This window comes from Lynx canadensis, chromosome B4 (genome assembly GCF_007474595.2).
Source record: "Lynx canadensis isolate LIC74 chromosome B4, mLynCan4.pri.v2, whole genome shotgun sequence".
Lineage (NCBI taxonomy): Eukaryota > Metazoa > Chordata > Mammalia > Carnivora > Felidae > Lynx > Lynx canadensis.
In genome coordinates, this window is record NC_044309.1 from 83324744 (window position 1) to 83348806 (window position 24063).

The 24063-nt window shown below is 51.9% G+C and overlaps 2 protein-coding genes across 4 annotated transcripts; one reads left to right on the forward strand and one right to left on the reverse strand.

Annotated features, from left to right (window-relative positions):
• Positions 1 to 1336: 1336 nt before the first annotated feature.
• On the forward strand, positions 1337 to 8672 carry MBD6 (methyl-CpG binding domain protein 6). 2 transcript variants are annotated; one of them, XM_030323029.2, is made up of 13 exons: positions 1337 to 1561; positions 2605 to 2668; positions 2845 to 2981; positions 3279 to 3381; positions 3512 to 3674; positions 3904 to 4956; positions 5136 to 5797; positions 6073 to 6226; positions 6404 to 6573; positions 6697 to 7110; positions 7202 to 7269; positions 7485 to 7548; positions 7702 to 8672. In XM_030323029.2, the coding sequence occupies exons 3-13, from the start codon at positions 2869 to 2871 to the stop codon at positions 7774 to 7776; spliced, it is 3039 nt and encodes a 1012-aa protein (XP_030178889.1). In that variant the 5' UTR covers positions 1337 to 1561; positions 2605 to 2668; positions 2845 to 2868; the 3' UTR covers positions 7777 to 8672. The 2 variants fall into 2 exon arrangements, with proteins under 2 accessions (XP_030178889.1, XP_030178890.1); XM_030323030.2 differs by having other exon boundaries at positions 7217 to 7269.
• Positions 8673 to 8816: 144 nt separating this feature from the next.
• On the reverse strand, positions 8817 to 22925 carry DCTN2 (dynactin subunit 2). 2 transcript variants are annotated; one of them, XM_030323032.1, is made up of 15 exons: positions 22740 to 22925; positions 21731 to 21799; positions 16085 to 16090; positions 13648 to 13744; positions 13406 to 13467; positions 12748 to 12846; positions 12099 to 12259; positions 11756 to 11906; positions 11357 to 11422; positions 11104 to 11142; positions 10852 to 10929; positions 10692 to 10763; positions 10350 to 10452; positions 10145 to 10236; positions 8817 to 9280 (listed from the first exon to the last, which is right to left on the reverse strand). In XM_030323032.1, the coding sequence occupies exons 1-15, from the start codon at positions 22773 to 22775 to the stop codon at positions 9194 to 9196; spliced, it is 1218 nt and encodes a 405-aa protein (XP_030178892.1). In that variant the 5' UTR covers positions 22776 to 22925; the 3' UTR covers positions 8817 to 9193. The 2 variants fall into 2 exon arrangements, with proteins under 2 accessions (XP_030178892.1, XP_030178893.1); XM_030323033.2 differs by lacking the exon at positions 16085 to 16090.
• Between the last annotated feature and the right edge of the window lie 1138 nt (positions 22926 to 24063).

Genomic DNA, 24063 nt, shown 5'->3' on the forward strand with positions numbered 1-24063 from the left:
TTTTAGCCCCCAACTCCCCCAGAAGAGGCCGAGGAACTTGAATACTTTTGCTTGTCATTTTCGGCTTTCAGAACAGCACCCTTAACTTTTATCTTTGTAAAGTTTCTGATGGGCCCCCAGCATGCCAGGATTCGTGTCCTTTGACCAGTCGAGCCGATTCTCAGTTTTCCCCACTTATCATTCCCCCACGGTGCCCTGGCGCTCTTCACGAAAGCTCAAGACCCGCCCTTTTCAAAGTACCAGATGCCCAAGTCCTGTGACTCCCTGCTGTGAGGACCCTTGCACTAGCCTCCTGCCGCGGAGGTGCCTTGGGCTGCGTTAGAGCCTTTCGCCTAGGACATTGCATGCACTTGAGCGCACAACTGCTTTCGACTGGGTTGTCAGCAGCCCAGATTCTAGCCTCAGCTGCTCCTCACTTGCCCAGGGATCCCAGGCCAGTCGCCTAAGTGTGTGCCTCAACCGTTCTTATTTGTAAATAAAAGATAATGAGTGGTGAAGGTAAAATGAGAGAACTATGAACTTGGAGGCAGCCTGAACAAAAGTGAAAAGCACCATTTAAAATGCGAAGTATTTTTCTTGTGCCATTAGGTAGAAAAAAGATGCCATGTGGCGGCCGGTTACATATACTGTCATACCCTCGTGGGGGCAGCCAGGGTTCAGTAGAATCTGTCACAAGGTCGGTTGTGGCTGGAAGACAGGTATCGGTGGTGGTGTGACAGTGACAGGTCCTTGGCCAGGCCTGCGCTGCGTTGCTTCAGACCTCCGTTTCCCCTTCTGTAAATAGGAGTGGGGGGTGGTTTAGACCAGATGGTCTCTCCTGGCCCAAAGACATGACCAGGTTGTCAGTGACAGGCAAAGGTCATGTGACTTGACAGGCTGAGGTCGTGTTGTGACATGTTGACCTGGGGAGGCGGGTCAAGTCCCAGCACACTACCCGGGAAGCCTTTGGGGCGGGGCAGGGCAAGTCGCGACTTTCATCTTTTGGGGCTGGCCCCTCCCGGACCTGGCATTCCTGGCTCCCCCAACAGATTGTGGCTTTAGAAGGGGCCCCTCCCGGGGAGGGCTGGGATTGGCCACCAGTGGCCTGGGAAGAGGCTCAGATCCTTCCGCGGAGGGCGGGGGGGCCGCGTGGGGTGTTTGTTCTCTTGGGGATTAATGGGGGGTTGTGGGGGAGGGGTAGGCGCGCTCCCGCATGCGCACTGCGGCCCCTCCTGTTGGCTCGTCGTTGTCCGCTGGGCGGGGGCCCGGCCCCGCCCCTCTCCCGTCCGGGCAGCGGCGGCGGCGGCGGCGGCTGCGGCGGTGGCGGCGGCAGCGACGGCGGCGGCGGCACCAGCCTGCGCGGTGCCTTCTGGGAACGGAATCCCCAGGGCTGCCCCTGGCCCCCATGGCGCATGCGCGGGAGGCCGCTCGGTGATCCGCGGCGGCGGCGGCGGCGCTTCCTGCTAGGACCGGCCGGGGCCGTACCGGAGGCTCGGGCTCCACCGACCCTCCTCCCACTCCCTCCCACTCACCCTCTGGGCCGCGACTGCGCAGGGCGGGGCCGGCCGAACCATGGGCCGCGGTGAGTGCAGGGCCCGGCCCCCCCATCCCGCCCCTCCCCCTCCCCTCCCCTCCAGTCCCTACCCTCTGCCCCCTCCGCGTCCTCTCGGCCCCTTTCCTTGGCCTCATCCCCACTTCCCTACCCTCACCTGCCCCCGCCGTTTCTCCCTCTCACTGCTTGACTTTTTGCCTTCTTCACCTCCCTCCCCTCAGTGCTTCGCCCACCCTCCGCCCGCCCTCTCCCCAAGTTCCTTCCTACTTCGTGCGCCTTCCCCTCCTCCCCAAGCTGAGGGAAGCAGGCTGGGTGACAGGGCGCCTTGTTATGAGAGGGAAAGTTTAGAAGCCGCCAGTGTGGGGTGGGAGCGATGGTGAGTTTGGAGAGGATACTTGCAAGGGTTTTTTTTGGGGGGGGGGCGTCCCCACATATCAGAAGAGAATCCTTCTTAGAGCCAATTTGAAGCCAGTGGGGTAGGAGGTGCTGAAGCCCCTTGCCTTAGGCTTGGGGGGAAATCAGGAGCTTTTCAGTATCTTGGGAGAAGACAGAGCTATGGATCCAACCTTTCTTCAGAAGACCCAAATGAACTAGATCAGTGATTGTCTAATGAAACAGGCATGGAGGGGATCTGTTGGTACCACCCCAGCGGGCAGTTGGGCAATTGCCTGATGACCTGTGGGGCAATCTGCACTTTTTATGTGATCTTCCTGGGGAGTAGGGAACAGCAGGGGGCCAGACTCTCTGGGAAACTTCCTAGTGGCCTGGCATGGGAATTTGCCCATATTCCAGGATGAAGTCTTCTGTCTCTGATGGGACAAAGGGGGCTTGCCCTTTATGTCTAGGAATTGGGTTCTGATTTCTTGGTCCCTGGTAGTGGAGGCTTTGATCCTCTGGTTCCTCAGTCCTGTACATGGAAAGGATGGTTGTGGACTCAGCCAACAGAACCCTGAGATATGTGTGGGCACCTACCTCATGTGGTTAAGGATCTTTCCCTTGAGAGTATCCTGAGCTTTGGTGCTGTTCTGAGTTGGGCAGATTCCCGACAGTCCTTTCTCTCTCCTGTGTTGCAGGTGTGGGCTAAGCCGGAGGCCCCGGCTTTAGACTGGACCCCACAATGTTTGCAGAGATGTTCAGGTAGCCATGGTGGGATGGCAGAGAGTTCTTCTTCATTTTCTCTCTCAGCTCTCTGAGGGTTTCTCCATACTCCTGAGTTCTCGGGTCTCCCCAGAATCTTTGCCTTCCTGGAGTACTCCCTCAGGTACCCAGCACAGTTTAATCCTCCTAATGCCCACATGGATGTCTGTTATCAGGCACGTGGGAGCTGATTACACACAATGAATGGGGGCAATGAGAGCAGTGGAGCAGACAGAGCTGGGGGCCCTGTGGCCACATCTGTCCCCATCGGCTGGCAGCGCTGTGTTCGAGAGGGTGCTGTGCTCTATATCAGGTATGGCTCCTCAGAGTTCCCACAGTTCTGTCCTCAGGCTGTTCGGTGCCTGAGTTTTCTTTCCCACCCCTCCTCTCAAAGCTCGCATCTCTGGTACCTACCCTGTTGCTCTCTGTTCTTCTTTCCTCAGCCTTTTTGCTGTCTGTATCTGGCCCTTTAAATCTGTTTCTTTCTCTTTCCACATCCCTTATCCTCTGTCCTTCCCAGGAAGGTCTTTGATTCAAGAACTGTCCTTTTAGGCACGTTTCCTGATATGGTGTCAACTAACTTTATATCTCTGACCCTGTCGTCTGCCAGCCCAAGTGGCACAGAGCTGTCTTCCTTGGAGCAAACCCGGAGCTACCTCCTCAGCGATGGGACCTGCAAGTGCGGTCTGGAGTGTCCACTCAATGTCCCCAAGGTCAGAGTGGTGAGGGGTGCCAGAGAATACAGGGATAAGCCAAGTGACCTACTGCAAATGACTGATCATGGTAGCTCTTCTCACAGATCTCACCCTCTCAGAGTCCCTGTCCATGACTCCTGCCTTACAGGTTTTCAACTTTGACCCTTTGGCCCCGGTGACCCCGGGTGGGGCTGGGGTGGGGCCCGCATCAGAGGAGGACATGACCAAGCTGTGCAACCACCGGCGGAAAGCCGTTGCCATGGCAACTCTGTACCGAAGCATGGAGACCACCTGCTCACACTCTTCTCCTGGTGAGTTTTCTCCACTTTCCCGACAACTGAGGAAAACTTAAGGGCCTGGAGGAGGGATGGTGGGAGGAGCTCTATGAGGGGGAGCAAGGAGAAGGGTGGCGCGGGGAGCTGCTTGTTGAGAGGAAGGTACAGGGAGGTTGGGAATCTATGGGAGATGGGATGGAGAAGATGAAAGAAAGTTGTTGGAAGGGGAGCCACAGGCTGACCCTTCATTTCTCATTCATTGCAGGAGAGGGAGCGAGCCCCCAAATGTTCCACACTGTGTCCCCAGGGCCCCCCGCTGCCCGCCCTCCCTGTCGAGTCCCTCCTACAACTCCACTTAATGGGGGTCCTGGCTCCCTTCCCCCAGAACCACCCTCCGTTCCACAGGCCTTCCCTCCTCTAGCAGGCCCTGGGGGGCTCTTCCCACCACCAAGGCTTCCTGACCCAGTCCCTTCTGGAGGCAGCAGCAGCCCCTGTTTCCTTCCAAGGGGCAATGCCCCCTCTCCAGCCCCACCGCCTCCACCTGCTATCAGCCTCAATGCTCCCTCCTACAACTGGGGAGCTGCCCTCCGATCCAGCCTGGTGCCCCCTGACCTGGGCTCGTCTCCAGCCCCCCATGCCTCCTCCTCACCACCTTCAGACCCTTCTCTTTTCCACTGTAGTGATGCCTTAACGCCCCCTCCTCTGCCCCCAAGCAATAATCTCCCTGGTCCCCCTGGCCCCCCTGGTCCTGCCACTCAGCCACCAGTGTCTTCAGCCACTATGCACCTGCCCCTGGTCTTGGGACCCCTGGGAGGGGCCCCCACGGTGGAGGGGCCCGGGGCACCCCCCTTCCTTGCTAGCAGCCTACTCTCTGCAGCGGCCAAGGCACAGCATCCCCCGCTCCCCCCTCCCAGCACTTTACAGGGCCGAAGGCCCCGTGCCCAGACACCCTCAGCTTCCCACTCCTCATCACCCCGTCCCTCTCAGCGTCGTCCCCGCAGACCCCCAACGGTATTGCGATTGCTAGAAGGGGGAGGCCCTCAAGCCCCTAGACGGAGCCGTCCTCGGGCCCCTGCTCCTGCCCCGCAACCATTTCCTCTCCCTGAGCCATCCCAACCTATTCTCCCTTCTGTGCTGTCCCTGCTGGGACTCCCCACCCCTGGCCCTTCCCATTCTGATGGAAGCTTTAACCTTTTGGGGTCAGATGCACACCTTCCTCCTCCCCCAACCCTCTCCTCAGGGAGCCCTCCCCAGCCCAGGCACCCTATCCCACCCTCCCTGCCTGGGACCACCAGTGGCAGCCTCAGCAGTGTGCCAGGTACGTGAGTGTGGTAGAGCCTTCCTCTTCTCTGGTAGATAAAGGCAGCCAAGGTATTTAGGGGAGCTTAGAGAGGTCTGGGGTGGTTTTCTGGGTCGGAGGCATGAGGGTTGGGTTCTTTGGACACTGGGAGAAAGAAACACTCCTGTCTTGAGCTGAATTTTTCTTTTCCTTTGCAGGTGCCCCTGCCCCAACAGCTGCCTCCAAAGCCCCCCTAGTCCCCAGCCCTGTGCTTCAAAGCCCATCTGAAGGGCTTGGGATGGGGGCGGGCCCAGCCTGTCCTCTGCCTCCCCTGGCTGGTGGGGAGGCTTTCCCTTTCCCTAGTCCTGAGCAGGGCCTGGCGCTGAGTGGAGCCGGCTTCCCAGGGATGCTAGGGGCCTTGCCTCTCCCTCTGAGTCTGGGGCAACCTCCACCTTCTCCATTGCTCAGCCACAGTTTATTTGGCGTGCTGGCTGGGGGAGGGGGACAACCTCCCCCTGAGCCCTTGCTACCCCCACCCGGGGGACCTGGCCCTCCCCTAGCCCCAGGCGAACCTGAAGGGCCTTCGCTTCTGGTGGCTTCCCTGCTTCCACCACCCCCCTCAGACCTTCTTCCACCCCCTTCTGCACCTCCTAGCAACCTCCTTGCCTCTTTCCTGCCCCTGTTGGCCCTGGGCCCCACAGCTGGGGATGGGGAGGGATCTGCAGAAGGAGCTGGGGGTCCAAGTGGGGAGACATTTTCAGGTTTGGGAGACCTGCCCCCCCTACTATTCCCCCCACTTTCAGCCCCCCCTACCCTCATAGCTTTAAATTCTGCGCTGCTGGCTGCCAGCCTGGATCCCCCCTCGGGGACACCCCCCCAGGTGAGGATAGGGGAGGAGTGGGTGGGACAGAACAAGAGGTAGAATCAGAGATGGGAGCTGGGAATCAAAGGCTTTCAGTTTCATGCCTGAGCTCTTCCTCAGGGCCTTTGGGGAGGGCTTAGTTCTTGGCTGGGGGTAGGATGGCTGCAAGAACTGGGTCTGTATTTAATAAGCGTGGCCTACTTCACGTGAGACTTCAGTGAGATCGTATACGTGAAAGTACTGTACGTTTGTTAAATACTTTACGCATATGGTGTTGTCATTCTTCTTTTTAGCCCTGTGTCCTGAGTGCCCCCCAACCTGGACCACCTACCTCCAGTGTCACCACGGCAACTACTGACCCGGGGGCCTCCTCTCTGGGCAAGGCCCCCTCCAACTCAGGGAGACCCCCCCAACTCCTTAGCCCTCTGCTGAGTGCCAGCCTGCTGGGTGAGCCTGAGGGAAAACCCTGGTGTGAAAGAGAAGAAAGGAACCAGTAAAAATTGGGAGTAGAGGCTGGATGAGTTGGGGAAGAGTTTTTGACCCTGGGGTTAAGCCTAAGATTAATAGGGTCTGTTCAGCCTAACTGGTTTGCCAAGGGAGACTCCTGACCTAACTCCTCAACAGGTGATCTGTCTTCGCTGACCAGCAGCCCTGGAACCCTCCCCAGCCTGTTGCAGCCTCCTGGCCCTCTTCTCTCTGGCCAGTTGGGGCTGCAGCTCCTCCCTGGGGGGGGAGCTCCTCCACCCCTCTCAGAGGCTTCTAGTCCCCTAGCCTGCCTGCTACAGAGTCTCCAGGTGAGCCTGTGGGCACGTGTGTATCAGGGACAGAATTTTTTCCCAAACTGGATGTATGACTTTCTGAGTTACAGTAGCAGAGTAACCATATCTGGGACTAAGATTTTATTTTTTCGCCTGCAGATTCCTCCAGAGCAGCCAGAAGCCCCTTGTCTGCCCCCTCAGAGCCCCACCTCAGCCCTGGAACCGGAGCCTGCCCGGCCTCCCCTCAGTGCCTTAGCCCCACCCCACGGTTCTCCCGACCCCCCAGTCCCTGAGCTGCTCGCTGGGAGGGGGTCAGGGAAACGGGGCCGGAGGGGAGGAGGGGGACTTAGGGGCATTAATGGTGAGGCCAGGCCAGGCCGGGGCCGAAAGCCTGGTAGCCGGCGGGAGCCTGGCCGACTGGCCCTCAAGTGGGGGGCACGTGGTGGCTTCAATGGACAAATGGAACGGTCCCCAAGAAGGACCCATCACTGGCAGCATAATGGGGAGCTGGCTGAAGGGGGTGTTGAACCCAAGGATCCATCCCCTCCTGGACCCCATTCTGAGGACCTTAAGGTGAGTGCAGGGTGATGGAGGTCTGAGCTGAAGGGCTCTGAGGAAAGGCTGGGAACTTGGTTCCTTTTCCTAACTTTTCCTACACATACAGTCCGTGTTTTCCCAGGTGCCCCCAGGGGTAGTCAGAAAGTCTCGTCGTGGCCGGAGGAGAAAATACAAGTGAGTGCTGGGCCTGCCACAGTCCTGGCCTTCTCCCACTTCTTGATGGGTTTATAGAAATGTCTAGAGTGGCTTGGCTTTCAATAACGCTCATGTTTAAATATGAACAGGATATTATGCCTTTATTATCCAAAAGTAGAAAGCTTCCCACCCAAACTCTGAGCTTCACCTGGTGCTTGGGGAGGTATTCCTGATCATCTGTGCCCTTATTGCAGCCCTGCTCGGAACAGCAATAGCTCCCGCCAGGACGTTACCTTGGACCCCAGCCCCACAACCCGCGTAAGTGTGTGTCAGGGTTGCGGGGTGGGAGGGATGGGGGAAGGTTGTAAGGGATGAGGCAAGAGAAGAGGATTAGAGGGCATGGGGAGAAAATAAAAGACTTCCCAATACCTAGCTGTTTGATCACTTCTTTCAACTTCCCCTCTTGTATAGGCGGCTGTCCCTCTGCCTCCCCGGGCCCGCCCTGGCCGTCCTGCCAAAAACAAGAGGAGGAAACTGGCCCCTTAGCAGCCATACCTGGAGCTGGATCTGACCCTGACTGGGGAGAGCTGAGTGCTGAGCCTTGGGAGCCCCTGCCAGCCACCTGCACCTGTGGACAGTGGGTGGGGGCACTACTCCCCACTCAGAGCACAAATGCAACCCCTTCCCCTACAATCCCATCCTGAGCCATTGCAGGGGGTAGGGAAGCTCACCCCCTCCCCCCCAAAGCCATGTCACTGAAAAGGCCTGGGGGGGGTGGTATATGGCCCTCTCCCCACCAGGCTAAGGGGAACACCCCCTTCCCCAGGTCTTTTATTTGTTTAAGTTATTTTTGCACAAATGACTCTTTTATATTTAATTCGACTTCATTGCCTCCCTTCTTGAAGCCAGCAGGCTCAGTTTACAAACCTGTGAGCTACTGTTGGCTGCTGCCCTCCTTCCCAGTGAAAGGTACAAAGCAATAAGCATCATGCATTCCCCCCTCACCCCTCCAACACCCCTCTGCCTCTGGCTCAGGTTGCTCAAAGCACAGATCCCCTCTTACCCCTGTCCCCAGGTTTGAAACACATAGCCTCATTTCAAGGTGTAGCCAGCTTCCCTCTACTTTCCTCTGGGATATAAAAGGGGGTAAGGGGGCACAGAGAGCCCTCTGGGCCTCTCCTCCCACACACACTACACTGCCCCTTCTCCCCCCATCGAAACGCTCAGAGACGTTGTGATGATGCGACTGAGGATTATGCACCGTGGTCCAACCGGAGCGGCCAGCACGACCCGCTGTCCAGGGGCTGCCTCCTGCCTTTTCTTTTGTAAAGACAAGACCCTTGGGAGTTTTAATTCTGTTTTGTACTTGCCCTGTGGGGCCTCCACTGCTTTTCTATGGGAGACACTCTTAATTTAACAGATGAGAATATTTTGAAACTCTGGCTCTGACTCTGTACTCATTTTTTCCTTAATTTAAGAACACGTTACAATTTAAATCCTCTACTAGCGGAGAGTGGCTTAAACTGCCTGTTACACTGTGAAGGTCTGTCTCAGTGCCGCCTCTTCCCCAGGAAACACAGCAGGGGTCACGCAGAGTACAACGGCATTTAATGGTCAGAAACAGTTGTACAGTATTACAACCAGCCACAGGAGCTGTGCTGGAGGACCGGGCCCAATCCTTCCCCACCCCAGGCAAAGCAGTACTGGACAGGAGCTGGCATGTGGCTGGGCCCGTGTCCCCGAGGCCTGAGGGGAGACCACTGTGTCATGTCCCTCCCCCCCCACTACCAGTCTGTATTCATCAGAGGAGGGGTGTAAACCCCACATGCAAGAAGAACCCCTTGCCCCCAGTGTCAAATGGGATGGGGATGTGAGAGTTATAATGAAGGAGAAACTCTATATAAGCTGTTAACAGAGTTCAAAGGGGTAGGGATTACCCCTGTTCCGCATCTCTTAAAGGTGCTCACTTTCCCAGTTTCTTCATCCGTTCATCAATGTTGGCAAAATTCCCCTCAACCGTGGACAGGTTTTCACGCATGGTTGTCTGCACCTAGAAAATAACAGAGATGTTTTACTCTTTGTCAGGTCCAGGTGCTTACCTGGATGAGGACCTGGAGAAGTTCTCTTAGAGAAGACAAAAGAGACATGGAAGCCTAGCTGACGGGCCCTGGAGCAGGGAGGTTACAGCAGCAGTTTTTAAATACCTCTGGAGTCCGATGGACCCAGCTTAGGATCTGCCACGCAGGCAGGACTCAAGCAGTACCATTCTTTGATCTGTTTCACGTGATGAGGGACATGTAAGATTTTGTTGAAGTGAGGGTTTTTATGGACTCAAAACTTAAGGAAACTGCCGTGTACAGGAAGGACATACTGTACTTGATATATTTTTTCATTTATGTTGACGGTCCTATCGTGTTGGGCTTCTCAGCTTTAATTCTGCCCTCAGCACTGAAAACAGTGCCTTCCAAGAGAAACTGAGGACTATGTGCTGGGCACTGGTAAGAAGGAAGAACGTGAGGCTCTGCCCAGTGTCAGAGAAGAGGTGGCAGAACTAGGCTGGAGCCTGGCTGTTGACTTCAAAGTCCATGTTCCTCCCGATGTGCCGTGCTCTGGATACAGGAGCATTTGGATGAGGACGGGGTAGGTGTTACAGGAAAAACTGAAGTTCACTGGACTCCTAACAATTCACCCGTTGGTGTTTCACCTAATCCGCACAACCCTGAGGTAGGTATAGTTTTCCCGATGGTGAGATGGAAGATCCCAGGTGAAGCAGTTGTCAAAGGTCCCATGACCACTGAAACACAGTAGACAGAGCAAACTCCTGCCACAATAACGTGCTACGATATGGGCCAAAGCAGAACCCGCTAGTCTGTGCTAGCGAAGGGAGGCTGCAGACTAATAGAGGGGCACACACCTGGGTCAAGAGGGTAGTGTTGTCCTTGAGGGAACTAGCAATCATCTGCTGTGTGGTGTCCAAGTGTGTTAGGAGCTGACCAAACTGCATGGCTGCAAGAGAAGGTAAGAAAGAGACGGGTGAGGTTAGAATCCAAGACAAGAGGGAAGGAAACAAAGACTGCCCACTTTCCACTTCTTAGTTCCCCTGGCCGCCGGCCTCCCACCTTGCTCATGCAGCTGCTTGATGGTGACAAGTCTCTGCACCAGCTCTGGAAGGGTGGAGGCGATGGGGCTCCAGCGCTGTATGGTTTCATATAGCTGATGCACCTGGGGGTGGGGGGACATGACAGGGCCCAGAGGGGGTGGCTGAGCGAAGTACACACGGGTCATTTCAGTAGGGTGGGACAGGACTGAAACACTGCCCTGACTTTCTCAGCTGATCAAAGCTTATGAAGACAGCACCTGGGATTCAATGCTCCCACGCTCTGGCAGGACCACCAGAAGGACTCCGAGAATACGAGGGAACAGGAAAGGGTATAAAAATGAGGGAAAGGGCTCTTCCTGACCTTGCTTTGTGTATCTGCATCCTCTACAGAAGCTTTATGCTTGGCAATCTCATTCACCTTTCCCAGGACACTCTGAAAACACAGACTTAAGGTTGACAGGGCACCCAGGGCTTCCAAAGTCCCAAGATACCTGTAATCCAGTTTGCCCTCCACTAAGTACCTGTAGCCGAGCCTCCACTTGGTCCAAAACTGCAAGGTCCAGGGCGTTCACCTTTGCTTGCAACAGCTCTACAGTCTCCTGGGGGTGGGGGTTGGGACAAACTTCATGAGAGAGAAAGGATCAGACTAGAAGAGCCCACCCCCTATTCCACTGAAGGGAATTAAGTATAGAGCTACACACCCAAACACAGTTCTCCAAACCCGATCCCAGTATCACCTCTGTAATCCTAACACCGGTTCCTTTTACACTCACCATAAGAGAGGCTCCCTGTAGACCTGCTGAAAGGGGATTCTAGTTGGGAAAAGGAGGAAAGAAATCAGTGGTTCTTGTATCTCCACATGATTATTACCTTCTCCCATCCTTTCTGGTTCTAGCTGGCAACCCACTGGCTGGTCCGATAACTGAAGCCCTTCCCACTCTTTCCAGGGTTCTGTGGAATGCTGTGGACATTAGGAAGAAGGGTGTGGGATCCAAGGGTCAGACTAAGTAGAGGAGAGCACCTGACCTGAGCATCCTGGTCACAGCGGACGGTCGCTTCCAGCTCTGTCAGGCGCTTCTCAAGTTCTGCAACCTAGAGAGGAGAAAGGAGGTGCGATTCGCCACCCGCCTCCCTGCTGCTGCAGCGGCCACTAAGATCCTGCTCTTCTCTGCTTGTCTACTTGCCATTCCCCTCTCTCCTCCTCTCTACTCTGCCCAGGGACTCCTTTCTCTGGAACACATCCCTAGTCACAATCTTAAAATCTTAACTGAAAGTAGATGGGTGAGGAAACCTGGAACAAGACATCACGAGTAATCAGAAGCATTCCCAGCACCCTCTCCTCAGATCCGATCCCTTGGAGGGAGGCAGGAAAGTCTTTAGGGCCACCTCACCCTGGCCCCCCAACCACCTTACGCCCATACTTACTTTGGCAGCTTGAGAGAATTTGTCCTGTTCGGGCCGAGAATGTAGTTCGTAAGTGACAAGGCTACTATCTGCAGGGGTCCCACTGGTGGTCTTTCCCCCTGAACCAGCTCCTTTGCTGTTTTTTGTTGCTTCCAGCTGCAGCAGTAGGCGCCTGGGCCAGGAGACCAAGTAATAAGATCAAGTCTTGAAGCATGTGGGCCAGCCCAGTCACTGTCATTTCTGCCTCATGTTCAGCATTAAGGAAAAACTGGGCTACCTCTCCCCTTAGTATCCTGGCCAGCACCTGGCTGAGTCCCCCTGTGCCCCAATCAGCAATGATTTCCCAACCACGTAGGGCACCCACTTAGCCAGAGCTCCATCGGGGTCAGTGAGGTTGATCGCCGCATCTGGTCCCAGCAGCTTCTCTAGGTGGGAAGCAACGAGCTGCTGCTTCAGGGCTGCTAGCTGTTTAGCCAGTACCACGGGGGTCAGCTTCTCCTCAGTGGCCGCCTCCTTCACCGTTGTCTGGTGTGAAGTACACAATGAGGGGTGGCAAGTGTGAATCAAGACCAAAAAAAAAGAGGATCAAGACCCTTAAAAATCGCTGTGGCTAGGGGCGCCTGGGTGGCTCAGTCGGTTAAGCATCCAATTGTTGATTTCGGCTCAGGTGGTGATCTCAGTTTCATGAGTTTGAGCCCCACATCAGGCTCTGTGCTGACCTTGGGAGCATGCTTGGGATTCTCCCTCTCTCTCTGTCCCTCCCCCATTCATTCTCTCTCCCTCTCTCTCTCTCTCTCAAAATAAATAAATAAACTTAAAAAAAACAGCAGTGGCTGGAAGTCACTGGATGGTTCTTACCCATCTATGGCATTGAATGTAGATTTATGTATATTCCTAAATCTAGGAACCTCAGCTCCCTTAGCCAGGAGCTTAGGGAATGTTTCTCCTCCTGCTGTGAGGTCCTCCTCTGCGACATAAGTCAGAGCAGAGAGGGGAGAAGAGAGTTTAGTTACCTTGATTTTCTCAACTTCAGTTGTCAGCTCTTGGACCTCATGCAGTAGTCGCTGGTACTTTTGCTGTGGGGTCTCCTTCACTCCCAGACCCTCTCCAAGCTAGAGAGCAAGCACAGACAGGGAAGTTACACCTCTTAATACAGGGAGCTTCAAGAATTTATCCAAGGGGCGCCTGGGTGGCTCAGTCGGTTGAGCGTCCGACTTCGGCTCAGGTCATGATCTCGCGGCCCGTGGGTTCAAGCCCCGCATTGGGCTCTGTGCTGGCAGCTCAGAGCCTGGAGCCTGCTTCAGATTCTGTGTCTCCCTCTCTCTCTGACCCTCCCCAGCTCATGCTGTCTCTCTCTGTCTCTCAAAAATAAATAAACATTAAAATAAAAAAAAAAGAGAGAAAAGAATTTATCCAAACCCTCGGCCCAAGTTATAAGGGTATCCTATCCACCTCAGAATTCACAACAGCCTAGTACAGAAAAACTGGAGGTAGCTAGAGGGCTGGAGGCTCTCCAGAGCAAACAGCAGGGGGACTAAGCATCCCGACTGTATCCTGCTGGGTTCCTCAGGACCCCTAATGAGAGAAAAACTCAGAAGCCTGACTGTATCCTTTGGTTTCTCTCCTAAACAGGATCACTGTACCATCCCCACCAACACACACACAACAAACCATCTCATATTCTCCAGATTCATATCCTGTTCTCTTGGTTTTTCCAATACGATCTGAGAAATCTGCCAAGAAAAGAAGATAGAATTGAGGGCCTGATCTAGGCCCAAGGCAGTCATGGGCTCAAGTGACTTGACTGTCAGGGCTACCATGAGAGATCTCCATGAACGACCCTTTCCCCAAAGCAAAAGTCACCACCGCCTGAGGATAGGCCTCCCCCCAACCAATTTCCAGCCTGGTCTCACCAAGTCCCTTTGTCCCCACTCTCTTGTCTTTGAACTTGTCATAGGCAGCATTGGGATTGACAATGATGTGCTCCACACTTGTGCTCGTCAGCTCCTCCTGCAGGAATAGGTAGTTTAGGCCAAGGGCAGATTCATTCTCCCCCCAGACTTCCCTGACCCCACAAAATCCCCAAACCATTAGAGGAGACTGGGCCCTACTTTCCCAAGGGAAGAGAAGGGCAGTTCCACTCCAAGCTGCTGAGCTAGGCTCAGCCTAGGAAACGGAAGCTTCCTGGTAAATTTAGTCTCAGTTGTATAAATATTAACACCCTGATTCAAGTGGGAACAGAGGTAGCATAACCTCCCCACCCACTCTGTACATAAGCCTCCCATCCCCCGACCCCATCCAACTGGGCCCTCCCGCTTATCTGGCACACACCATGCACTCAGGGCAAGAAACCAACCTGACCTCTTTTAACCTCCCCCTCCCGAAAGTAAATTTCCTTGCTGCTGAGGAAGGCCATTTCAAGCTAACCTTCCATCCTCCTGGGGGTTGGGGAGAGGAAGGATGGCAGACAAGCAAGCTGCTAACTCCCAGGGTGAATATGCTGCTGAAGGGAAGACACCAACTCTTAGACACAAGAGGAAGGTTGGCAGAGGGCCTGACCAGCAGCCCTGTTTCCAGGCTGCCATGGGGGTGGGGAGTTCAGGGCACACAGAAAACAGGCAAGAGAGTAATGTATTCTCTAAGGGACATCTTAGAAGCGATAAGCGTATGTGCCATCTGCTTGCCACGAGGACCTGTGGGTAAGGGCCACGCCTAGGTCCTGACATGGAGGTGGCCCAGCATCTTTTCGAAGAGAAGCTGCAGCACCTAACTGTTCTCCCTGAGTCCTTGGCCGTGTCTCAAGCACTAGCTCTTCCATAAATAGGGCGTGTGGTGAAGAGAAGGATAAAGACAATTTACCCTAGGGACCGAAGCAGAGAGGTCCCCTCCTTACTAGTTATCGACTGGCTGTTCAGATTCCAGTAACTACACCAAGCCGGGGCACTCCAAACTACCCAACCCCGTCACTTGTCAGCAGTCTGACAGCTCTCTCTACATTACTGAAGGAGCAGGGAGGAGACCAGAAGTTCTTTTGTGCTGAGGATGCCATCTCCATCTTCTACAGGAGGCAAAGTGAGCCTTTCCTTTCACTACAACAATGGTTCTCACCCCTGCCTGCACAGTTGCATCACTTAGAAAATGTAAAAACAAATCAAAAGACAATTAAAATAAAAAAAAAGAGGCTTGGGCTCGCCTCTGTAGATTCTGATTTAATTGTTCTGGGGTAGGGTTGGGATAGCAGGCCAGTTGAAAAGCTACCCAGATGATTCTACAGTGCAGCCGGGACTGGACAGAGTCTCTGCCTGTGTGTGGGTATTGGGGGTGGGGGTGGAGGATGATGATGGAGAGACATCATGAAGAGCAGCAGCATCTCCGGTCTGCTACTGGAGAAGGAATCAGTGTGAGTGGCAGCTTTAAAAATAAGGGAAAGGATGGAGTAAGGAGAAAACATCAACTTTGATCTTTACCTCTTCTTCAGGGAAGTGCTGAGCAGAGGGGCAAGAGCTAAAGATTAAGGGAAAACAAAAGGGCTCGATGTCCCATAATGCAAGGGTAAAGAGACAACTGGGCTCCAAATTATCAGCTCTTTAACCTTCTCTGAAATGTTTGGCTAGAACACCCACAGGCCAAATAACTGAGTAGTCTCTGGCCTCTCTTGTCTGAGAAGGACTCCTGATCAGGAGTGATAACCACCTTCTCTTAAGTTCATAATCAAGAGTATGCCACTCCTCCCTGTGAGTGCTCCAGTCAAGGCCAATGAAGTAGAAATCCATTAAAAAAAAAAAAAAATCCTCCTAAAAAGAGAAATGGGAAGCACAGACTATAGACCAAGGAATGAAATTAATCATAGATACCATTTGTTAAGCCCTTATTTTGGGCCAGGCACTATGTTGATGAGAACCTACTTTCTTACATGCTTCCTAAATAGGGAAGGAGACGAGCAGAAAAGGATCAACACACAGACCGTGGGTCTCAGAGGTCCTGGACGGTGACAAGAATGAACAGTGCTTTCATGTCACTATTCCCACTTAGGACCATGTCCTGGATCAGGAGAGGAGCTGCCCGACGCGGGCATCATCTCAGAGCCTCTCCAAGGATGTGGCCCCAGAGACTCAGGTGGCCGACACTGTTCAGTCCTCCGGTGGCACCCACTCCACCAGTGTCTCAGAGATCTGGGGGCATGGGCTAGGGGCAGTATCATTACAGTGATTTGGAAGATGGGAAAAGGCTGTCAGCTGGGGAGGGGCTGGATAGAGGGATTAAAGATTTAGCAGAGACAAAAGGACAGAGGAACAACTGCCCATCACAGCACACCCCATTAAAAAGCAGATGAAAGGTCAGGCTTCTTACCAGCTCCTTGTGGTTTCCCCAGAGGTGAGAAAATCAAAAGAGTTAAAAGGAAAGGGAGTGGGGAAATGGGGGTGAGGGAGGGAAAAAAAAGACAAAATTGTTATTAGCAAATTGTCACATGCACTATATGATAGCTTCAAACACACTGCACCATAGGGCCCAGGGGAGCCTAGCAAAATTTGGGGGCCAAGAAGTTTCTGCTGGAGTCACCACATACCCCAAGAGAAAGAAGAGCCTGGGACCCTTTCCTCTCTGGTGGGGAGACTGTCATGAAGCTTTGCCATTGGCAGCAATTTAAGATCATCTGGGAACTAGTGAGATGTTGCAAGCTAGTGGCATGGAACAGGAAAGTGGGGGGGAGACAAGGCTGAGGTGGACAAGGCAGAATGCGAAGCAGAGGCTATGGAGATTCTGAGGACATGTAGCTGATTGAGGGCTCACAATTCTCAAGGTGGGAGCTCATGGTTCAAGTCTCGCTGTCTCTCGGTTTCTCTAGTCTTGAAGAATTAGACATTTGGATGGCAGAATCGGTGACAATGAGGGTGCCCATGTGGATGGTTTGATATGACTTTAGGCTAGGCAGAACAAAATATGTCAGGAGATGGTGAGTTTCAGGAAATATGAAGTCCCTAATTGCAGCTCCGTTCTCATTCTCTGCTGTCAGAGTAGAGACAGGGCAAGTCCTGGTCCCTTGGATAGTCCAGTGTGTTTGTATCCATCTTGATTAGTTGGTAACTCGCCCTGCAGCACTGAGGGAACCAGAGCAACTGGGCCACGATGTGCTAGCACAAAAAGTGTAGAGGACACCAAGATTCACGGGCTACCAGCACATGTGCAGAAAATGTTTCTTCAACCCTCTGTTCTCAAGGTTCACAGAAGTTAGCGGGTGGACAAGAGGGAAAGGTGAGAATATTTTAAAGAGGCCTTCTTTGAGTCCAGCCACATAGATAAAGTTCTCGCTTCTAAGCAAGATTGGTGAAGAAGTGCCAGGAGGGGAAATCTAGCTCTATGCCCTGCCTCTCCAGGAGCTCTACTGATGGGCACACAGAATGGTGGAGGATTGAAGATGGCTGTGTATATGAAAATGCATGCTGGGACAAAGACAAGTGCTTCCTGCCCCAGAGATTTCAGCTAGGTACACCTGAGCCTCAACCTCTCCGTCCTGTCTGATGCCAGGGTCCAGCTAATCCAAGACTCCTGTTTCAGCTCAGGGTCGAGGCGGATCCAGGCCCTGTGGTCTACACTGGGATGTCTCTGCGCAGAGTGAGTAGAAGCACTCACAGGTGCACGCATGCAAACATACGAGGGGAGGCACACACACACACTACCTTTCTCTTACTTGCCCCACCAAGCTAAAACCAGCTTGGGAGAAACTCAAAGAAGGAGAGAACATTGAGCCGTAAGCTCAAGTTCAAATCATGAGGAACAAGCAGAATGGGGGAGGACAGACAATCAAAGAAAAGGAAAAGTGGTATATTAGTTTGTAAACAGTATATACCATCTCCAGGGCTGTCCCACGGGTGCATTGTGGGATGATGAGTTTTTCCTCATCATCATTCTTATAACCTAGAGTAGTGACAGTCACCATGGAAACAGTACACCCAGCCACCTCGATTGGAAAATTCGAAGTGCCCTGAACTCAGGTACCAGCTTACCTGGTACATGACTTCCAGTCCCTCTCACTAATGGACCCCCTGACTCCCCAGGACTGTTTGGCTTAATGGCTGTGCCTCAGAGGGCAAGACCTGAGGTTCTAGATCAGACAGGGAAAGAGGCCACTGCTGCTCTCTGAGCTCTATGCCAACACCGCAGCCAGGAGAACTTCAGAACCACGATGACAAGGAAGTTGGAGAGTGCTGTAGAATAAAACTGTCCAGGATGGATCAACACAATGCTGACCATTCATCCATGGTCAGGAGGGGTACAGAAATAGAGACTCATGAAAGCACAAATAACCCAAGTTATTACTTTAAAATTGCACGTAACACTCCTTTTCCATCCCATTTACCTTTGTCTAAAGGCTTAGCACAGGAACATTAAAACGAGTTTTTCCAAGGGGTAATCTACATACAGCTAGGAAGTGAGGACTGTGATTGTCCTCCTTGTTCTTCACCCTTGTCCAGAATGGCTAACAGTCCTTTTCTCCTAACTTCATGTCACTCTGAGGAGAAAAAAGCCAACCCCCTTCTAACTCCAGCCTCTAAATGCCTCATATCCAAAAGCATTCCTAGCCTCCATGTTTCTATTCCATCCTCCACTGGACAGTTTTATTTTGCAGACCCCATAAGGGAAAGAGACAATGATTCATGGACCATAGTTGTACTTCTAAACCTGGATTAATGATTTTTAAACACAAGGCCAGCAGGCCCCTTAGTGACTCCGCTAGGGACTCAATAGAATGTAAAACGATTAGCTACACCAATAGCACAGTGACAGCGCATTGCATGCAAGATGGCAGATGAAAAAAAAAACATGCAGAGAAGAAGCATCGAATGGTCTTACTTGTGCAAACTAGTGTCCAGGCAAGGTGGTGAGGAGGGAGGATGGGGGAAGCATTAGGAAAAACTCAGGTAAGTTCAAGAGTGCCAACAGTCAATGAACACAATCAAGCAAACTCTATGATATCTCAAACCATAAGGAAGACAACATACTGTTTCTCATCTCGGGCCGGGGAAGGGTTCCGCAGTATCTGCCCTTTGAAGAACAGCCTCTGCCAGGGCCCCATCGAACTATGGCTAGGTCACCTCTCCCCTTTCACATGGCATTAGAGATGGATAAGGCATAAAGGGAGAAACTATACCCTGTTTCTAGGGAGGTTTTCTAAGTTTACTTTCCTTGCTCCAGCAGTTCAAAAGCCATGAGCAGAATGCCTTACCGACCCAAAGCAGGCTGTGGGCCCAGCAGGGAGTGAATTCCAGTTGGGAATTAACTTTCCTGATAAGACATTTTAAAAAAAGTCTCCAAACAGCCCCGCACCCAAATCGACCTAGGAGTGTCTGAGATACAGAGATGAGATTCTCCCAGATTGAAGAGGAAAGGGCTAGCCTGTGCATCTGCCTGGCCCATTCATTTTAGAATATTTTACTTCCTGCTAAAATTGTTTTAAAGGGATAACAGGAAAATCAGGATCATCTTTAGCAAAACTTAAACCTTTTACACTACTTTCCTCCCTCACCCTCCCCACTATGAGAACTGTAATACTTTTACGTTTAGGTTAAATTAGCAATTACAATCTTTAAGGGATGTTAGAGGACATTATCTCCTCCAGCACCTCATTTTTTTTTTCTACAGTGGGAAAATCAGAGGAAGGAGGTTAAAAGATAGTGAGGGTCAACACTTTGGTTATTTCTTTAAATAAAAATCTGGAGATCCCCCAAAAGGTTCCATAAGGATTTGGTTATATTGGTTGTCTTCAGGGAAGGGAACGGAGTGGTGGCAGGCAGGGCTAGGAAGACCCTTTTGCTCTATGTGCCTATATTGTCTATTTTAAAAACTGATAAAATTAAAGTTGAAAATAATCTGGAGACTAAGGCAGAACATTCCGTTGCTGGGAGTTAGGAAGGTGACTGAACACCTCGTGGTTCAGCCACAATACTGGTGATGTGCACTGTCATCTGTGCTAGGTCTTGGGAAGGCAGGTGAAAAAGCTATAGGCTGCTAGTGACAATCCAGACCTCACCAACACGAGGTTTTTGGACTAAGTACAACTCACATCTCTTCAAGTTGCACATTTACATCAATATTAAGAGCAGGAACAGAACCATTACTCAGCTGACTTCCCGAAGGCTGTCCTCCTAAGGCCCACAGGGACACCCAGAGGCCAGAGAAATTAGCTGACATCAGTAAACATCTCAGCTCCCTGCCCCCACCTGGGCTCCTGAAGCAGCTGAAGGTCTCCCCACCTCACCCACTCCTGCCTAGTGATGAAGAGTCATTTAGTTGAGCCTTAGGTGACGCAGGCAACTCGACTCTTCCTGCATGTACCATCCAGCTCCCATCACTCCTATTCTGTCATCCTAGGCAGTATGCTGCAGGACATGAACACTTTGGGTATCCTCTCCCTATCAGCCACCCCACTGACTACTGAAATAAGCTTTTCAACGGGGAGAAACAGCCAATCACGGCTGCACATTCAGGGGCGTCCACGCTTGTCATCTTATTAAGAAATATTCCAGTACTTTCAAAAGGAAAACTACAATGTATGTTTTGGTTTGGAAAGGGGATTGCTGTGATACTGCCAGTCTGTATGCTAGTCAGTGACAAATGGACAAACTTCCATTGATCATCTCGCCATGAAGGCTTGATACTTTATAGGCAGAGGCCTAGGCCAAAGTTGAACCGTCTCTGAAACAGGGCAGAGGACTGAAGTCCTCAGCTTATACATGCCTGCTCTGTGAGGTCAAAGGCAGCTTCCTAATAAGATACATCTGGAGTGACAGGTGCACACCCAGGTCTTTCAGCAATGACAACATCTGCATTATCTCCAGATACTCAAGCTTGGGGGACAGACTGACATGCCAGAAAGTACAGAAGCCACAAGGAACACACCACTGAGAGGAGACAGGGAAGGTGTTCCCACAAAGTAGGAACCACTTCCACACAGGGGAAACCAAGTAAGGAATAAGAGAGTACGCCAAGCCATACATTATAAGCCAGCAGCCAGCATTCTCCAGGATTAACCAGCCCCACAGACATAGCCACAGGACTTACAGACACACATACTGAGCCTGCTTTATCATCCATGTGACCTCAGCCCAGTTCTCTTTGGAATAGAACCTAAAACACATCTTGTAAGACACGCTTTACTAGTAGACCTTTGTTCTCCTTGGCCCTTAACATACAAGTTTTTACTGTGTTGGTTTCCATTCACTTAATTTTGTTTACTACATGTTTCCTATATGTATCCTAACTCCCTCACTAGTCTGGGGGATCCTTGAGGGTAGGGACATTTATTCCTCTGCGTTGCACAAAAACCGACACAGAATGAACACATTCAATAAACAATGCTAAGTGGTTCCCCTCATGGTTAAAATGTGTCCACAGCTAATTCCTTCCTCAGAGTTCATCTTAGATCTGAAAGTGCTAAGACACTCTCCTTTGCTGATATGAAATATTTATGTTCTTTCTCAATTTTTTTTTTCTCTGACCATATTCCTTATCTTTCTACAATCTCCACATCATTTTCTCACTCCTTGCTCAAAGGATACTGGGTATTCATGTAAAAGTGTATTCCTCTATACTTCAAAATCTAGCTCTTGGTAGGATACACTAATGGACATGTATTGAGTGAAATATTTTATGAAATCAAAGGCCTAGTTCCTAACCTCAAGTAGTCTGCAAGTGCTCAGACTCCATGATTCATTACCACGGATTAGCATCCAGAGGTCTACCTAAATCACTAGCCCCAAACTAAACTGTTTTGAGAGATATTTCGACTTTGTTTAAAAAACCCAAGGATCAGGACTTGTTGGCTATAATTCCACTGACTTCAATCTCCTTCCTGGCATGATTTATTGCAACCTACATACCTCCCAGGCTGGGTTGGCATACCCGCTTATTGTTGTGGCTCACCAGAAAAGGGAAAGGGTCTGCCTAGGGGAGAGAGGTTAGGGTCCAGAGGAGTCCTGAAGCAGCACATGGTCTTACCGCATCAAACTCCGCTTGATCATCCTCAGGTAGGTCGCTGGTTTCATAAACATCTGGTTCGTTCCTGGCCTGCAGACAGAAGCAGTGACCACTCTACCTCATTACCCAGCATACACCAATATCCCTAAACCACTCCATTTGAATAAGCTAACAGAGAAGGCAGGCTGTGAGGCCAAGATTCTGTCCCTTCTCTTCCACCTGCCCAGGGAACTGTATGTCAGTTCCCAGTCTTGAAGGCATTGGGATGATGACAGCAGGGACAACTGGGACCTCATGGTAGGTGGCGAGTGCAAGTGATGACAAAGATGTTATCCTGAATCAGAATGGGGGCGGGCCCTTGGCAATCATTATATCAGAAGTAGGAGAGGGCTATCTTCAAATTAGGCCACAGCCTATATACCACTACCCTAGCACACTGGCACAAAGGTTTAGAGTGACTCAGGACCTTAGTACTCAAAAGTACTGTAACCCAACCCCCACCCTTGAGAATGCAGGCAGGGCAACACAAAAGGAGGGTACAGGCCGGCATATGTGGGGGTGGGCCACGGGGGTGGTCGGGTTTCTTGGAGGGCAGAATTTTCTATCTGGCACAAGAAGGGTTCTGCCAGGTTAACCTCTTCTTTGGCGGGTTGTAGGCCATCACCAAGTGGCCTGGTATGTCTGTTTGGAGTGGGGGTGGGGGGGGGATAATGGGGAGATTTGGGGAGACACGGGTGGTGCTGACACGGCTGGAAGAAACACTAGGGCACAAGCGATAAGCGCCCAGAGACGATGTCTGGGCGGAGAAACCGGCGACTGCCGGAAAAGGGGCCTGGTAAGCCATTCCGCGGCAGGGCCAAGTCGGGTCAGAAGACTCCGGAGGGTGCTGCGGCCCGTCGGGGTGCCAGGGGCTGGAGCCCTGGGGCGGAGGAGGGGCTGCAGGCGGGAGGGGTCACGGGTTAGTGTCTGTTGGGGGTCCTTAGTAGGTCGGGGGTGCGGTCCTGGGAGCCGGGGCTGGCCCTGTACTCACAATGCCGGGAAGATCGGCGTACTTAGGGTCCGCCATGGCGGCGGCGAGGCGGGTTTGGGGGACCGGGGCCTCGGCGGAGCCGGGGCCGGTGTTCGGGTAGGGGAGAGGCTGGGTCCGGGTCCCGGGCTAAGGCGGCGGCAAAGGGAGCGGCGGAGGAGGTGGAGAGCAGGAAGTCTCGCGACAGGAATCGCACAGGAGAGAGAAGGGCAAGGCAAAAGTCGCGAGAACAGCCCGCTACCACACCCCTGGAGAAGCCGGGATTGGCGAAAATGCGGCCAGGGAATGAGGTAATGGCGAGGGACGCAGCCTGGGATTATGGGACCTGTAGTCTTGGCCGATAGGGGCTTGGACGGAGAACGACAATAACGCGCCTTGGGAGTTATTTCACACAACTTCTTTTCTTTCATTTTTACATCAGGTCTATGATAAATGTTTTATAATTCCTGTTTTTCAGAAGAATTCGTTTGGGCTTCCAGAAATTAAATGACTAGATAAAAATCACACATCCTGTCATGCTGTGGCACAGAAAGGGCTTCAAAAACAATAATAGCAGGTAAAATTTAGTAAAGGCTTAGTCATGTTAGGAATGAAAATAATCTTCTCAAGTTAGAGATATCAGATAAAATACAGGACGCCTAGGCAAATTTGAACTTCAGATAAATAATAGTTTTTGTAGTATAAGTATGCCTCACATCATTTTTGGGATATACTAACACACACACACACACACACACACACTCACACACACACACACACACACACTCACACACACACTAATAGTTTTTAATCTGAAATTCAAATTTAACTGGGCATCCTGTTTTGTTTTTCAAATCTGGCAATCCCATCTCAAGTCCATAAATAGGTAAGTGGTAGCTGTATGTCTGAACACACTCTGCGCTTTTTTTTTAAATGTTTTTTTTTTTTTTTTTGAGAGAAAGACACACACACACACACACACAGAATCTGAACCAGGATCCAGGCTCCCAGCTCAAAGCTGTCAGCATAGAGCCCAAGGCAGGGTGCCAACTTGGGAACCGGGAGATCGTGACCTGAGCCGGAGTCCGAAACTCAACCTATTGAGGCACCCTCTGTGGGTGAGAGGCGCCCCATGAACACCCTCTGTGCTCTTAACCACTTCACTAATAGTTTTCAGACTTCTGAATTTTCACAGTTCAGTAAAATTAAAATTAATTCTGCCATTACTGCACTAGAAAAAGAAAACACTGTTTACTATAACCATCATTTCTTAGTAGAAAAGTAGGAAGGGCATACTCTCAGAATGAAAGTCCATCCTTTGAAACTTAATAAATCTAGCTTTATGTAA

What these genes read in the sequence shown, in the direction of transcription:
- MBD6 (XM_030323029.2), top strand. Translation starts at nt 2,869, where the DNA reads ATGAATGGGGGCAATGAGAGCAGTGGAGCAGACAGAGCTGGGGGCCCT. An exon ending in GTCCACTCAATGTCCCCAAG is followed by an intron (nt 3,382 to 3,511) that starts GTCAGAGTGGTG and finishes CCTGCCTTACAG; the next exon opens with GTTTTCAACTTTGACCCTTT. An exon ending in CCCATTCTGAGGACCTTAAG is followed by an intron (nt 7,111 to 7,201) that starts GTGAGTGCAGGG and finishes CTACACATACAG; the next exon opens with TCCGTGTTTTCCCAGGTGCC.
- DCTN2 (XM_030323032.1), bottom strand. Translation starts at nt 22,775, where the DNA reads ATGGCGGACCCTAAGTACGCCGATCTTCCCGGCATT. An exon ending in AATCTGGAGAATATGAGATG is followed by an intron (nt 12,847 to 13,405) that starts GTTTGTTGTGTG and finishes CTTGCTCTCTAG; the next exon opens with CTTGGAGAGGGTCTGGGAGT. An exon ending in ACACTACCCTCTTGACCCAG is followed by an intron (nt 9,281 to 10,144) that starts GTGTGTGCCCCT and finishes GTTATTTTCTAG; the next exon opens with GTGCAGACAACCATGCGTGA.